General features: G+C 33.4%; 1 protein-coding gene across 2 annotated transcripts in view; it reads left to right on the forward strand.

Annotated features, from left to right (window-relative positions):
• The window catches only part of LOC123671419 (hemicentin-1), a 365,630-nt gene that overhangs the window by 59,275 nt on the left and 289,088 nt on the right, over window positions 1–17,267 (forward strand). For both annotated transcript variants that reach the window (XM_045605267.1, XM_045605266.1), the window contains one exon: window positions 9,580–9,712. In XM_045605267.1, coding sequence (XP_045461223.1) covers window positions 9,669–9,712 — 44 coding nt within the window. In that variant the 5' untranslated portion in view covers window positions 9,580–9,668. The remainder of the gene's footprint in view (window positions 1–9,579; window positions 9,713–17,267) is intronic.

Genomic DNA, 17,267 nt, shown 5'->3' on the forward strand with positions numbered 1-17,267 from the left:
CTTCATCAAGCTTGTTGATTGAAAGTTTTCCTAAACAATTTGAGGAAAATTTAGGTAAGACATTCGTGAAGGGTGAAACAACTTCAATTTTCGAGATAATTCTACCGATAAATTCAAGATATCTTGAACTATGAAATTTCTTTCATGAAGAAATGTTTATTGATCACCCTGAATAATGGCGCCAAGCAGAGATTAGAAATTTTTATTATGAATTAATTCTTTGTGATTACGAAAACGAAAAAAAATCATGATATCAACATACAGGGTGATTCAATATTCAAGAAAATAGAAAAGGTCTTAAATTTTCCTAGTCAGGATCTGATTTACTCGATTTCAGAAATATTGAAGGAAGGCGATAGTAAAGGGCGACAAAACTTCAAAAATTGAAATTATTCGGTGGGATTTCTTGAAGAGTTATTGAAGGTTCCGAAAACGGAAAAAAATCATAATGTTCACGTACAGGGTGATCCACTATTCACGAAAATAGGAAAAGTCTGAAATTTTCCTAGTCCGGATCTGATATACTCGAATTCAGAAATATTGAAGAAAGGCGATAGGAAAGGGTGACCAAACTTCAAAATTTGAAATTATTCGGTTGATTAGTTAAAGAGTTATTCAACAGTGAAATTTCACTCATAAGATGAACATCACCCTGTATATCCCAAACGAAAGCACTCAGGTGATTGAAACCTCTTGATACGGGTCCTCCTTGATGACTTTTATTCATGGTATTCGTTTGTCGCATTCTTCCCGGGACACCCTGTATAAGACTGCTTGCAGTTTGGACCAGAAATTTAGAGGGCGTTTATGAGAAGATCATGAATTTGAACAATTCAAATGCAACATAAATCAAGTCAAGACAATTCTACTTATGATATAAAAAGAGGGGTGTTTACTTAAGTTAACCCTATACCTCTAATGGAAACTTATCGAGTAAGAATTTGAAATAAGAAAAACCCGCAATTTCTAAATGAGCCGAAGTTGTCTATGACTTCTGGGAAACACAAGAATAAACTAAAATTCGCTTTCTTGATGACTAAATTTGATATTTCATGAACTGTAATTGATTGTTCGTTATTTCTATGTTTTCTTGATTTCGCAAACTTCCACTCAGTTAGAAATTGCGGTTTTTCTTTATTTTAAGTTCTTCCTCGATACCTAACTCTTTTCATTTTTTTCATTTTAGGTATAAGGTTTGCTCAAGTAAACCCCCTCTTCTTATACAGGGTCTTTCACGAGGAACCTCACCCATATTTATACGGGAAACTACTGAACGTATTTCCATGAAATTCAGCACTTATAAGTATTTCACGATGCTGATGAAATCTAAAATATTTTCAAGGCATGAGCACCTCCGGTTTTTCCGGAAATGACGTCAACTTCCGTTTTTCAAATTAGAACACCATTTTTTTATTGCAGAAATAGATTCCTTGGAAAATTTCAAGTTATTTTGATGTAACATTTTTCAGTTTTGGTTGGAAAATTCTCTCTGAGCGGGAAAATTCGAAAAAATAATCTAAAATAGAGCTCCGCTGAAACAAGAATAACTTCGAGGTTTTTGGATGGAAAATTTTCATTTTTGGGATTTTTCAAGATGTAAAATTGATGTATCCACTTTAAAAATCGAAATCGCGATTCATGATACAGGGGGTGAAAAAATCGCTTTCAAAGTTAGGGATGACAAAATCGTGAAAAATCAATTTTTTCAAATTAGAATCCAATTTTTTCAAGGCAGATATTGAATTTACGTTAAAGAATAATGCGAGTGTATGCATCACACCCTTGCCCTAAAATGGATATTTTCTGAGTTATTCACAAAAAACTGTTTTTCGTCTTGAATTTTGGGCTATTTCTTTTCCCTTCACGCCAAAAAGATGAAATTTTCAGGAACTGTTATTTGAACCCTGCTGTAGATTTTTCACCCCTTCTTGAAACCGACTTCAAGTTACTAGTAGGAGAACCATGGCAAACTCTCGCAGTTATAACTAGAGAAGATGCTCAAAGTTTTGACCGTTAATTTCTAGACATTTATTTATACGTCTCAGGAATGCTTCGTGCGTTGCTCTTCTTATTTCATCGGGAGGAAGAGATCTGCAAAAGTGTTTAAAAACCAAATTGAGTTTCAAAACTATGAATCTAAAAATCTAAACAAACCTGAACGCATTTCTGACTCGTTCTATGCAGTCCTCTTTATCAGTCAGGGGAGTTGAGTAGACAATATTTTTTATCCTACCCCAAACATAATAGTCTAAAGGAGTTAAATCGGGAGAACGTGGTGGCCAAAGATGTGGACCATTGTTCGCCAACCATCGATCTTCAAATAGCCTGTAGAGGATATTTGACACATTGAGTGAATTGTGTGGAGGCGCGCCATCTTATTGATACCATAAGTCATTATGGTTCTGTACTAGCGGCTCAATTATTTGAGTCAATATGTCAGAATATCTATCTCCTAAGGGAGAACATTCTTTAAATAATGCAAACATGTGTAGTGTTCTATCTTACCAGTTAAAGTCCCATCATAAATGTGAACATCGAGAATTGCATTATTTTTGATGGCGCAAAAAACATTGAAACTCCAGGTCTCTTGAAAGTTCCATTGTCTAAGGTGGTGGTTGTTCTCTTCATCCCAATAATGACTGTTATGCCCATTGAAAGAACCATTCTTTGTGAATTTAGATTCATCTGTCCAAATTATACAGTCCAAAAAAATTTTATTCTCTTGAAATCGAATCATCATAGCTTCGCAAAACTCTGTTCTGCTGACGAAATCAGTTTCCTTCAAATGCTGTACCCTATTGAATTTATATGGGTGCATTTTATGTTTTTTTATATTCTCAAACACTCAATTGAGATAATCCCAGATCAATCTCGGCAACTGTAATCTCGTTGTTCTCATCTTCTACTACACTTTTTTCTCTGTGTATAGTTTTCTTAACGAAAGATCCGACATTTCTCAAGTTTGTCATGGTTCTGTTAATGGTATCTCTCGTTGGTCTGGGTCGGTCAGGAAACCTCTCAATGAACAGTCGAATCGTTTTATCTACAACTTTATTACATTCTCCATGAAGTAGAATGAGATTTAAATAATCTTCATTGGTAAAATTAGGCATAGTGATCGATTTTATAACTTAATACGAATTATCACCAAATTAATAGTAAACACAAAATGCTACTGAATAAAGAGGAATTTGGCAGATGTAATTAATGATATCTATCATTAAAAAAAAAAGAATGTAAAACATGGTTAGTTTTTGCATATGGTTCATAAGGAATAATTTATTTATCACTGGAGAGAAAACCGATGGCCGATTAGTTGAAATAAAGAGGTTTCCGATACAAATTCGAATCAAAATTCGCCATCTATTTAGGAACAACCTGTAACTTTTTTCTCTTGCATATTAGGGTAGTAAAATCTAAAACATGGTTTAAGTAACAGTTCCTGAAAATTTCATCTTTTTGGCGTGAAGGGAAAAGAAATAGCTGAAAATTCAAGACGAAAAAGAGTTTTTTGTGAATAACTCAGAAAATATCCACTTTAGGGCAAGGGTGTGATGCATACACTCACATTATTTTTTAACGTAGATTCAATATCTGCCATAAAAAAATGGGGTTCTAATTTGAAAAAATTGATTTTTCACGATTTTGTCATCCCTAACTTTGAAAGCGATTTTTTCACCCCCTGTATCATGAATCGCGATTTCGATTTTTAAAGTGGATACATCAATCTTACATCTTGAAAAATCCCAAAAATGAAAATTTTCCATCCAAAAACCTCGAAATTATTCTTGTTTCAGCGGAGCTCTATTTTCGATTTTTTTTTCGAATTTTCCCGCTCAGAGAGAATTTTCCAACCAAAACTGAAAAATGTTACATCAAAATAACTTGAAATTTCCTAAGGAATCTATTTCTGCAATAAAAAAATGGTGTTCTAATTTGAAAAACGGAAGTTGACGTCATTTCCGGAAAAACCGGAGGTGCTCATGCCTTGAAAATATTTTAGATTTCATCAGCATCGTGAAATACTTATAAGTGCTGAATTTCATGAAAATACGTTCAGTAGTTTCCCGTATAAATATGGGTGAGGTTTCTCGTGAAAGACCCTGTATAGAATGAAAAATATAAGTTCTAATTCGGAAATCTTGAGTTTTGATAAATGTGAGTTGGCACAATAAATTCTCTTGTCAAAAAAAAAAAAAAAATTAAATTTCGGCAGTGGCCTTATTCTATGATATACCTACAAGTACAAAATTATACAAGTTATCATAAAATCACTACCAGTCATCATTAAATGATATCTCTGACTCATTTCAGGATTTGTGAATTGCATAAACCCGATTTCGTGGAATATTGAACTTGCAATTAAATTTATTTGAAGAAGATTCAATTGATATTTTTTCCTTATTAATTGAAAAAGATTTGTATTCAATTCCTATAGTCGTAAATTCCAATAAAATACCTTAAAAGCAATATCAGCTTATAACAGTTGGTTTAGATCATTAGTTCCCAACCATTTATGGCCCGTTGTTTTGATAAATTTATTAATAATATTATGATATAATTTTTTCGAGAATTGTTTTTATTTTATTTTCGAGTGAAATAATTTTATCTGACAGAAATATCAACTCATTTTTTCATGAATATGAAAAGAAAAGTTTACCTTGTGTAACCAAATTCTATTGTTCTTAATTATGTTCAAAATGAATGAAATAATGTTTCATTTCATATTTACCTTATATTTCAAATTGAAATGAATATTTTCGGGCTATATTAGGCCAATTGAAAGGTCCCCGGTCTGATGCACTGATGGCGGTGCTAGTATTAAATCCATATGATTTTTAGTTAGTACCAACCTTCAAACGATACGTGTCAAAATTTGACAGCAGTCCGACCAATAGTTTGTGAGATATTGCGTTGTGAGTGTAGCTACTTTTATTATTTGAAAAAAGATGAAAAAAAAAGAATTTCGTGTGCTGATGAAATATTGCTTATTGAAGGGAAAAAATACAGTTGAAGCAAAATCTTGGCTTATTGAAGAATTTCCGTGGTCTGCACCAGGAAAATCACCCATCATTGATTGGTATGCTAAGTTTAAACTTGGTGAAATGAGCACCGAAGACAGTGAACGCAGTGGACGCCCAAAAGAGGCTGTCACCGACGAATCAAAAAAAGTTCACAAAATAATTTTGAATGACCATAAGTGAAGTTGATCGAGATAGCAATTGTGAAGATATCATCTGAACGTGTACATCAAATCATTCACGAATATTTGTACATGAGAAAGCTGTGTGTGCAAAATGGGTGCCGCGCGAGTTCACATCGATCAAAATCAACATCGAGTTAATGATTCTGAGCAGTGTTTAAAGCTGTTTAAGTGCAATAAACCTGAATTTTTGCGTCGATATGTGACAATGAAGAAATGTTGCTCCATCATTTCACTCTGGAGTCCAATCGACAGTCAGCTGAGTGGTCTTCACACGATGGTTATGTGTGCAATGCACGGTTATGGCATCAATTTTCTGAGATGCGCAAGGTATAATATTCATTGATTACTTTTAAAAGGACCAGACCATCAACAGCGTTTATTATATAGTGTTATTTTTAAAAAACGGCCCCATCTGAGGAAAAAAGGTGCTGTCTCATCAAGACAATGCGCCGTGTCACAAATCAATGAAAATAATGGCAAAATTGTATCGAAAAGTTGGAAGATCGCTATAATCGCTGTATCGCCCTCGAAGGCAACTATGTTGAATAATAAAATCGAATTTTGCCAAAAAAATGTGTTTTACCATGGTGGATCGGGGACTTTTCAATTGGGTTAGTACAACAGATTAGAATTGATTTTTGATATAGCTCAGAAGCTTGCAATTAAAGAGGTATTTTAGTATTACATCATTTTGGGTTAAAATGTAGGAAGAAAGTTAAAAATTGGAAAATTTTGTTTTAAAGCATATCAATATCAAATAAACAAAAATCCATTTAAAAAAATATCAAGAATGATAAAGGCAGATGAAGTTTTGGTTTTTCTATATAGGTAGGCAGATCGCCACTTTCAGTGCTGTGCAGCCCTTTTTTAGAGATTAAATAAGCTACTTTACTAAATCCAAGCTCAACCGTTAACTACAAGGAACTGAAAATGATTTTTAAAACCAGAATTGTTGGTATCCATGTTTGATTTTAAGTTTTAGCTCTTTGTTAAGCTTTTATTCTATCAATATAATAATGAATAAAATATCTAAATATGTTAGAGCTCCAGCATTCTCTTCTTTCTTCATACTATGTATGGTACGACATAGTATTGAGGCTTGTACCCGGTCCTACCTCTACCCCTTATCCAGAAATTGAATTTTTACTCGACCTCATATTTTTGTTGTTTTTGGTTATATTTATATTATTAAACATTCTTTCCATAATTATTCCCTTTGTAATCTACATATTTTCCCCTCTCATATTTGAAATGATCTTTCATCGTTGAATTGATGGATTTCGTGATTTCCTATGGACAAAATTCATATTTCCTGAAGAGTCTATTGATGATATATTTCCTATTCATCAATATCATTCGCCGTGGCCACATAAACGATTCTTCTTTATGTTCCCGCTTTTATGTGGCGCATACAGTGGAAAGTCATCGTGTGAATGAATTGCACATCGAAAGAATTTCCATATGGAAATAACGAGAGCAATCGACATATTTATTATTATGCCAGCAGTTATATTCAGCCGCCGATAGCTAATTCGGAACAATTTGCGAAAAAGGGAAATAATAGGAACATTTATTTGTTTCTGGCCATTTCCAGATGACTAATTGGCTTACTGGGCTTTGTTAAATACATAAAACACAATCTGTAATTTCGGAAGACCCTTTGTTCCCTACAAAGCCTTTTCGGTGTTAATCTATAAATTATTCCTTTCAATTTAAAATTGAGTAGAGAGTATACAACTAATTCTGTACCGCAATCCGAAATTTATTGCTATCCGTTGAAATGCCGCTGAATACATTGGGAAAACGAGCCTGCTGCTTCACAGCTAGGCTTCTTATTAGGTCAAAATGAAACTCGATCAGGAATTCTCTCATATCTACTATATGTATTGGAAAATGCCAAAAATTGGCAATGAATTACAAAATTTACATTTTTCATCGACATTTATTTTATTACTTTCCTTTTATTGCTTGTCAAAAATAATTCACTACCATCAACGAATGAATTATTCCAATTATTAAATTTTAATTTCATTTGAGGAATCAAATTCAGTAACCTCTGTGAATGTGAATTCAGTCTTTCGACTCCATATAGGTGTATCGGATTCGAAATTTGTGATTTCAATCGAGATAAAACTCGGCAAGTGCTTCATTATTAGTATAATAATAAAGTAGCTATTCGATAATACTTTTTGAGATTTGGGATAGATATACAGGATGATTCACTGTAGACTTTTATGGAAAACTAATCATAATTTTGAGCTGAAAATTTGCATATTGGGGTTTGAGACAATGATCTTTCTCCCAGAATTTTTTTATTATTTCAGTCGATTCTACGTACAAAAATAGTGGGGGTTACTTAAACAAACCCTATACCTAAAATGAATATTTTAAGAGTTATCGAGGAAGAACTTCAAATGAGGAAAATTTATAAATGTATGGAGTAGTCTGTGACTTCCTGAAAACACAGAAAGAAACTATTATAAAATTCGATGTTGCGATAACTAAATTTGACATTTCAAGAATTGTAATGAATTGTAAAAAAACAAACGAAATTCAGTGATATTGTTCAAATTGTGGTCCGTTAACCATTTGGCACTAACAGATACGAATGTAAATAAAGGACTTAGATAGTGATCTGCTCTACTTCATTGCGAATTATTTGCCGTAACCCCTTCAAAATTATTTGACCTATTGAAATAAATCTTTGATTTTAAAAGACCCCAGGAAAAACTTTAAGGGTGTCAACTCTGGAAACTCTATGGCCACTCAATAAGTCTTCGACGTCATATCCACCTTGCAGGAAATGTGGCGTCAAGATATTGACGGACAGAAGTGAAAAGGAGCCCCATCTTTTTAATACCGAATATCCTGATGGGGTATATTTGTCAGTGACAAATAGTTAACGGTGAACTATTTGAACATTTGCGCTAAATTTCGTTTATTTTTTGGGCCAAATAGATATTTTCTCCATAAAAATTATTCTCAGTGTGAACACTAAATATCTCTTCTCGAAAAGATTGTAATCTACGCTAGCAATTTTTTTACACTATCAATTGCACCAATTTACAACATCAAAGTGCACCACCTAATAAATCCACCAAAAAAATTGGGATATCTATTTAAAAAAATATGATCTCACTCAGTGAAAATGAACTTTTATGCCATAAGGTGGTTATTTAAAAACTTATCGGTCCCTAAGAGAATTAAGTTTCTGTTTGTTCAAATGGTCTCCATTAAATTTTGTCCAAATGAATAAAATAAGTATTAAGATAATTTCTTCGATTCCGCTTATCTGTTATTGATATTATCAGTAGGTATTGAGTAGAGTAGTTTATACCTTTGAAATTATATGCGTGAAAGGTATACAGAGAGCCCGGGTACAAAACATGACATACGAATCAATTAGAAAATAATTCATTTTAGACGCATCATGTCTAGACAAAAAATGAAGACTAATCACTAGGCTGTCCGATAGGCAAAAAAAAATTAGGGCACGCATTTTTAAAAAATGGAAGCATCGACATTTTTCAAATGTCATTTAAAAAAAATGTTTCGGTTCACCTATAGAGTGATCCGTTAATATGCAGAAGACTTGAAAACTTTTCGGGAACTCAATAAAAAAAAAACGTACAATTATCTCGAACGGTTTTCAAGATATTAAGTTTAAACAATTCCATGAAATTTTCCCAAAAAAGTGACCTACGTCAAGAAGTGACTCAGATAAATGATGACTAGTAGAGTATTCCTGAATCAGAATTTCATGTAGATGAGTATTATATTATAAATGGGCATACCTATTTGAAAACAAAAGATGGTTTCGTGTTTTACCACTTTCGGACCAGCCTGTAGACTCAAAAATAAATTAAGCTTATGCGCTGAGTGCTGTCAATTCCGTCAAAATTCAAATCATTCTCCTTCACCAAAATTCACAGGAATTATCGACCAAACGAGCACTATCGACCAACCCTGTATAACCATTAATATAATTTATTCATTCGTTGTACAAGCTTATACCCAAAATTGGGTTGTAAGAAGTGAATAAACTAATAAAATTTGAACAAAATCGATCTGCAGATTTTCCCAGAAATTTATGCCAATTTTCATGAATCACCCTGTATCTCCGAAACTTACCGTCTTCGGATACATCACAAGCTTCTTTTCTGAAAGGTTTGGATGACCTGCAATCACCACTAGGCTATGGTCACTCACTCTTGTTACACCTTGTATAAATTACAGAAAATTTATATCACTACATTGCTGAACTTTTTTCCAGAAACTTTCTGGAGGTATGAAGTGTTTTCCTATCTCTTTACTATAATTAATAAATACCTCTCTTTACTGAATGAAAAATTTCAAATAATCAAAATTTTTAGTTCCTGAGAAGATAATATGGGGTCTATTGGGTAAATCAGCAGAACTTCCATGCGACGTAACACCACCTACACCTTCAGACAGTGTGAAAATGGTTTTTTGGTATAAAGATAACATTGGGATGCCTTGGTATAGGTGAGTGGACTTGATTAGTATATTGACATTCCAAAATTTGTTTTCAATGATGCATTTCTGGTTAAAAAACTGTAGATATTCTCGATAAATAACTCAGTTTTCTTCATATATTTTTTGAAACTATTATAGCATCGATTTCTAAGATATCCTGTACATACATAGACTTATAATTTTAACCTTATTGGAAAATTTCGACCATTCCATAAAATTTCGAGGAGAATATCCAAAAAAGTAAGTAAAGTATTGACATGAAGGGTGTCCCGGGAAGAATGCGACAAACAGATACCATCAAATAAGGTCATCATGGAGGACTCGTATCAAGATATTTCAATCGCCTGAATGAATTCGTTCGGGATATACAGGGCAATAATAATATTCATCTTTTGAGTGAAATTTCGCAGTTCAATAACTCTTCAACTAATCGACCGAATAATTTCAAATTTTGAAATTCGGTCACCCTTCAGTATTTCTGAAATCAAATAAATCAGACCCGGGCTAGTAAAATTTTAGACTTTTTCCATTTTCGTGAATATTGGATCACCCTGTACGTGAACATTAGGTTTTTTTCCGTTTTCATAACCACAAAGAATTAATTCACAATAATAATTCAAAATCTCTGCTCGGCATCGTCATACAGGTTGATCAATAAACATTCCCTCCTGAGTAGAAGTTTTTTGAATAGTTCAATAACTCTTCAACTAATATACCGATCTATATCACCCTTTACTATCGCCTTCCTTCAATATTTCTGAAATCGAATATATCATAACAGGATTAGGAACATTTTTGACTTTTCGATTCTATATTAGTTGAAGAGTTATTAAACTATTGAAATAATTGAACTTATTTATTATGAATTAGTTCTTTATGATTACGAAAACGAAAAAAAACGAATGATCACGTTCAAGGTGATCCAATATTCACTGAAATAAAAAAAGGTTAAAATTGTACTAGTCCAGATCTGATTTATTCGATTTCAAAAATATCGAAGGAAGGCGTTAGAGAAGGGTGACAAAATTTCAAAATTTGAAATTGTGAAATGTCACTCATCAGATGAACATCACCCTGTACATCCCAAACGAAGGCACTCAGGCGATTGAAATCTCTTGATACGAGTCCTACTCGATGACCTTCATTCATGGTATGCGTTTGTTGCATTCTTCCCAGGACACCCTGTATAATAAATGGCATTAAAAGTTACTATTGAGTCTAATGACAATCTGATTTGTATTTCCCATTGTCCATTTGCAATATAAAGAGTAAAAAGAGTTCAGGGGCAGTGTTCATACAAATTCGAATGATTGAAAATTATTTCTATCCCGTTTTTTATTGAATGGCTGGGTATTGATTCCTATAATAAAATAAATATTCTTTCAATGGCGAAATCAGTTTTGACGTAATTCAATTTTGGACAAATCGAACCCGTATACATTATTAATTTTTCATCGTCATAGAATGCATTGATCATTTATTGCTTTGGCTGATTCCAATTTTATTGTCTATATAATCAAAGCCATGCTCATTTTATGATTAATTCACAAAGGCAATCCTCATTACTATAGAATGATTATGATGAAACATCACATCTCACTCTGGGCTGCTCCCATTGTGAATTGGAACGATAAATTTCATGATATAGGTTGATGAGAGTAATTTTATTGTCGTATTCGAAAACAAATCGAAAAAAAGCTGTTCGTTCATTTGGGGCAACGAACTGTTATTTTTATATTTCAAGAATATATTCAAAAATTATTATGAATAATATTCTCTGCATATTTACCCAATTTCTTGATTTATCTTGATAATGAAAAATAATGTCGTGAAACTCTGATTCTATCAAATAAGAGAGAATCCTTGAAATATAGAAGACAACCATTGATGATATTAAATTCGAACTTCTTCGAAAAAAGAACTTCGTTGACAACAATTAATTTCTCATTATCTTCTTCACATCAAAGTATCTGAAAAGACTTGTCACATTGTTTGAAACATTTAAATCACCTACAGAAGACAAACCTTGTTAATTTGATATTTACGTGTACGTCAAGTGACTTTGGAAAAAATATACCTTATAAGAATGACCTCTGCATTTCGGTGAGTTTCAATTCTGTTACCTAAATCAATGAATACCCAATGACATTTCATTTTTTAAATTTTGATTACTGGGTTGTCTGAATATTCAGGTTTGACAAGATTTATTGATTATCAAAATCGCTTGCGGAAGTTCGAGAAATAGCTTGTTCTCCTTCATTCGAATATCATATAAAATTTAAGGGATGTTGATATGCAGTTTGTTTTTTTTGGGTCGAATCTTATTAATCAATTTTTCCTAGGCCAGACTTGAAAAAAAAATCAGTTACAATGTATGTATGCAGTAGTTGTTGCTGAGAATTAACCCACCAAATATCATGAAAATGTATAGGGTTCTTCGAAAGTTATGGGTAATTAAGGAAATTAACAAAATCAATAAAAAACTCTGTATCTCGATTATAAAGAGAGAGATACACCCTCCAAAAAAAAAATATATATATACATTTATATACTGCTCCACAAGAGTTAAACATATCGTATTTAATCGTTTCGAAAAGTATGTAATCTTCGGGAAAATCGCTGTAAAATAATTTAAAACTCAATAACAACTTGAATCGATCCAATACAAATCAGTAAGAGACATTTCATCAATCTGGTCGCCTTTTTTCTGAAGTTTGGTTCTTTGCATATGCTTCATGAATGTTCTTATTCTGAAATGGAGTCAGTTTATCAAGACGTAAATTAACAAACGCTGAGGCAAATAGGGCTATCGGAATGCTACAGGCTGGCCTAACTCTGGTTGTTGTAGAGAAAAGATTCCAAGTCTGCCAAAGTGTGATATCTCGACTTTGGAATAGGTTCAGGGAAACAGGTTTCATGTTGGAAAGACCAAGGCTTGGTGGGCGACGAAAAACAACACCTGCTCAGGATCGTTTCATCACCGTTCCGGCGAGAAGAAACCCTACATCTACGCGTAGAATGCTACGGAATACTCTTCAAAATGCAGATGGGGTCCAAGTTTCTATGGAAACCATCAGACAATGTTTGAGAGAGGTGAATCTAGGTTCTAGTCGTCCATTAAGAGGAGTTCTATTAACACGTGACCATAAGCGTCAAAGACTGGAATGGGCAAGGCAACATATCAATTGGAACGATCATCGGCGTAGTGTCCTTTTCACTGATGAATCCAGATATGGACGATTTTCAGATTCTCGAAGAATAAGGGTATGGACCTCAGAGGAAAGAAAAGATAGAGGTGCCTTATAGCATTTGTTGACATCGCTATAACATTTTTGTTTACAAACACTTATAATGAATTGCGTTGCCATTCTGAGGAAGAACTAATCTTTTCTCCGTTCTGTGGCATAGATGTTTTGCGAATATTCTGAGGATTTGGCAACACGGTTCTGTTGTTGTTATTGCACGTGTCAACTAGAGGTGCGTTAAGGGTTAACTGTTCATTTTAATTTCACGTTTGTAATCGGCGTTATTTCATACAAGTTTGTGAATTTTAAGTTACACATTGTTAATTTTAATCATGGTAAATACTCGAAAAACATGTATAGTGTGTAAAACATCGAAAATGAAAACCTAACCTATCATAGGTAAGTTCACGTTTTGAGTCCATAGGCGTAGAATATATCTCGTCTATGGCGTAGTGTTTGTGAGATATCGAAAACTTAATTCAATGCTAACATTTGTAGGTTTCCTTCAAATAGAGAATTCAGCAAAATATGGTGCCACGTATTAATATTGCAAATGAACAATTTGCCGAAATATGCATATGTTTGTTCCAAACATTTCAGCACCGAAAACTTAATAAGAGGCAGTAAGAGAACCATTGACTACGCCACTGAAATGTTTACCGCCCCTCTAGTTGTCAATTTTGCAGGTTTGTTATTGTCCTATCTCACTTTATCATCATACTGTTGCAATCGATTACAATACAACTCTATTTACTTCTAAGGCACCTCTATCTTTTCTTTCCTCTGAGGTATGGACAATCCCACGCATAACACGTAATTGTCACTATGTCCTAGAAGTCCATCCATTCCGAGGGGGTAGTGTTATGGTATGGGCCGGGGATATGTTTCAACGGGCGCACAGATCTACACATTTGTCCTAGGAAGATGACCGCCTTACACTATAGGGAGCTTATTATTGTAACGTGATCAACATCTGTGGAGATATAAGGGATCAAATAAAATGGATTATTATCATGTCATTGAAAATGTTGTGCCAAATTTTAACGCTGTTATTGGTGAAACTTTTCAATTTCTAGACGATAACGCTAGACCCCACCGTGCAGCCATAGTTGAGAATGCGCGCGAGGAGCTTGGTATTCCACATTTACCAATACCTCCGCACTCACCAGATTCGAATTGATAGAACATGCATGGGATATGCTCCAAAGAAGATTAGATAATCATCAACCTACCCCAGAATCCTTAAATGATCTGAAAGAGCTTCTGCCCCGTTTATGGAACCAAATTCCTCAAGAAATGTTCAACCTCGTGTGTAGTAAGCAATGAAGATGTCAAGCTGTTATTGATGCCCGTGAAGGCCATACATTGTATTGATTTCTCTGAGAATCAAACTTCGTTATTTTACTCGATTTTTCTTAACCACCCTGTATACGCTGCAGACCTACAGGCAAAAATTAATTTTATATCCTGCAACTTGAAATCATATTAATATGAATTTTCATCACAAAAATCTCATTTAAACTTTATTTTTTTGCAATTTGAGCAAATATCCCTAACTCATGTGCAGCAGTTCATTTTATGTTTTTCATGAAGATCAGAGAGTTCTCGAACACGCAATTTCGATTCATAGTTCAGAACTTCTATTCGAAAAAGATTTTGAAATACGCACCCTTTTCTAATTATATCTATCCACCATTCAGTGAACATCCCCTCCAAATGAATAACTCTGCAAACATTCACTCAGAAGTACCTCGATTTGAAATAACCTGAATTCTGTATGGACCATTTTCAATTGTGTTTGAAAATTCGAGACGTAAAGCTCGGTTCAGGAATGTTAATTCAGTCCCAACCACATCAGAACATCGGATTGACAGTCGGTCTGCCACTTAAACTTACACAATATAAATTGTATTAGGCAATGAATGTATTCGTAATTGAAATGCAAATAATTGTAGTTGGCGTCATGCAGCTTTAACTGACGCAGTGTAATGATAGACTTCTAGTGATGTTAACATACTAACTTCTGTTGAGTAGTTTTGGAATTGTTAAAATGGATTCGCTCAAATTAGAAACTCCGAATGGACACATTTTTCAACTCAACAATTAAAAACTTCAACTTCGAAATATTTGAAACAAACAATGATGCAGTGGTTTCAATTACACTTTTTGAATGGTTACCAAAGCGAAAGCAGTTTGAATAAATGAAAATAGAATCGATATGGTAAAAGAGGATAATGCAATCAGTTAAAAATGTCTCTGCTATGATGCTCTTTACCATATTTTTCCTGATTTCATAACCTCCAAAAGAAAGGTCCTTCGAAGATAATGTTGAGATCCTCAACGATACCAATCGTTTTTCATTCGAAATCAAATACAAAAAAGAAAATAAATATAATGTCTTGAGTTTGCTCATAATTGATTCACATAACACATTTCAATTGAACTATTCATTTCTGTTAGGTGAACGCATTATAGGATATTCTATCTTGGATTCGCTACCTACGCCGGAAGTAGCTTGAAAGATTCAGAAGTTTTATGCAGATTAAATTCAAGATGGGGGAATAGAATTCATTCGCTAAACAGTAATTTATTCTCTTTGCATTTAATTCAGTCTGGATTTACAGAAACATTTCAGAAAAATGTACAAAGCTGAGGGTTGCATAATTTATTCTTTATTAACTATTTCAGCTTCTGTGTTCTCCAAGATTCGAACTCGAAACTTAGAGTTCCCGAAAATTTATATGTGAACAATAAATTGTTTTAGTTTAATCGAATTGTACTGGAAGGGAACAGTAGGTAAATGATATTCTATTCTACTATTCTTAATGTGGATGGTACTAATATGTAGAGAAAAATATTCATAATTTTCAATTCAAAATATTTCGTTGTATAGAGTTCTGTGGAGAGCACCTTTTGGTTTGGTGTAAAACTGGATAATGTTTAAATTCACTTGATTTTGATTAATTAAACTAACCTTAAAAAGTTATGTTCAATAGTACTTGTTATAAACCGTGTGACTAGGGCCTATGAGAGTCAACTATAAAAAACAAATTTATGAGATGTATCAGCTTCCGAAACAGAGAGAGAAACGAAATTTGTCATGTAATCCAATGTGAGCCAGTTACAGACATTTTTATATTACATTTTATCTGAACATATTAAAAAAAACAAATAAATATTATCCTAGTGATTCCAAGTATTCAAAAAGTGGTAAAGCTGGCAACTTTGGTATAGTTGCTCTGCTGTAATGGTGTATCAATGACTCCATTATGTTGATATTATTTTGGTTATTGAAGAATTTTTTGCTTTTTTTGCATTCTTTTCAGTATTGGTTCTATTCTTGTTGTCTGATAAAAAAGCTGATTGGATGGGTTGTATAGTGGTTTGTTGGAATGTCTTAGTTTTGTAATCTTATGTAAGCAAGTTTTTTCTTCTACTGCAATTGTATTCAGAGCTGTTTTTGTTGAATTTGAGGATATTATATGTCCATAGTCCAATAAGGGTCTGTATATCATTTTGTATATCGAACTAGCTATTTTATTATTGATTCCCATGTTTTATAGGTAAGAGATCTAAAATGCCCAGCTTGTGTTATAGCTTTTTTCGCTTGGAGTTTTAAGTGTACTATGAAGTTCAACTTATTATCAATCTTTATGCCTAGGTATTTGAAATCTGCTGGAGTAATTGTGCCACTTCCAAGTTTTTTATTGCGAGAATTGGCATTAATTATATGGTTAAAAATGACAAGTTTTGATTTTGTTGGGTTGGGTTGTATTCTCCAAAGTCTCATACATACCACTGTTACTTCTGCCAACTTCTGTAGTTCTTTCATACATTCTTTCAGTGTTTTATGGTTGGATAGAACAAATTGAAGAGTAGAGGAGTGAGTGGTGAGCCTTGTGATATTCCTTGTGCTGTTCCTCAAAAATGCGAATGAAACGATGTTTGTTGGTTGAGAAATAACTTTCAATACTCGAAGCACACAAGATTAATAAAAAAATAATTCTTAAGATAGAATTTCTGACTTAAAAAAAAAATTTCAAATGCCATTGCCACGATGTGGGGCAAGTGAGTCCCTCTAATCTTCATTCATCGAGGCGCTATATCAATACACATTATTCATTCTTCGTAAAAATTGTCTGAATTTGTTTTGTTATATTGTGTTTTTTTCTTCTTCTGATATTGTTGGAAATATCGGGAAAATGTTTTTTTGTGCTCAGGGTTTATTTTCTTTCACTCTTTCAGTAAAGAAGCGATTCAGAGAACTTGGTCCATCCTTCTCAAAGTCCTTATGAATGTTTTGGCTTTCGCTGTTTCTG

This window comes from Harmonia axyridis, chromosome 1, assembly GCF_914767665.1.
Source record: "Harmonia axyridis chromosome 1, icHarAxyr1.1, whole genome shotgun sequence".
NCBI classification, from domain to species: domain Eukaryota; kingdom Metazoa; phylum Arthropoda; class Insecta; order Coleoptera; family Coccinellidae; genus Harmonia; species Harmonia axyridis.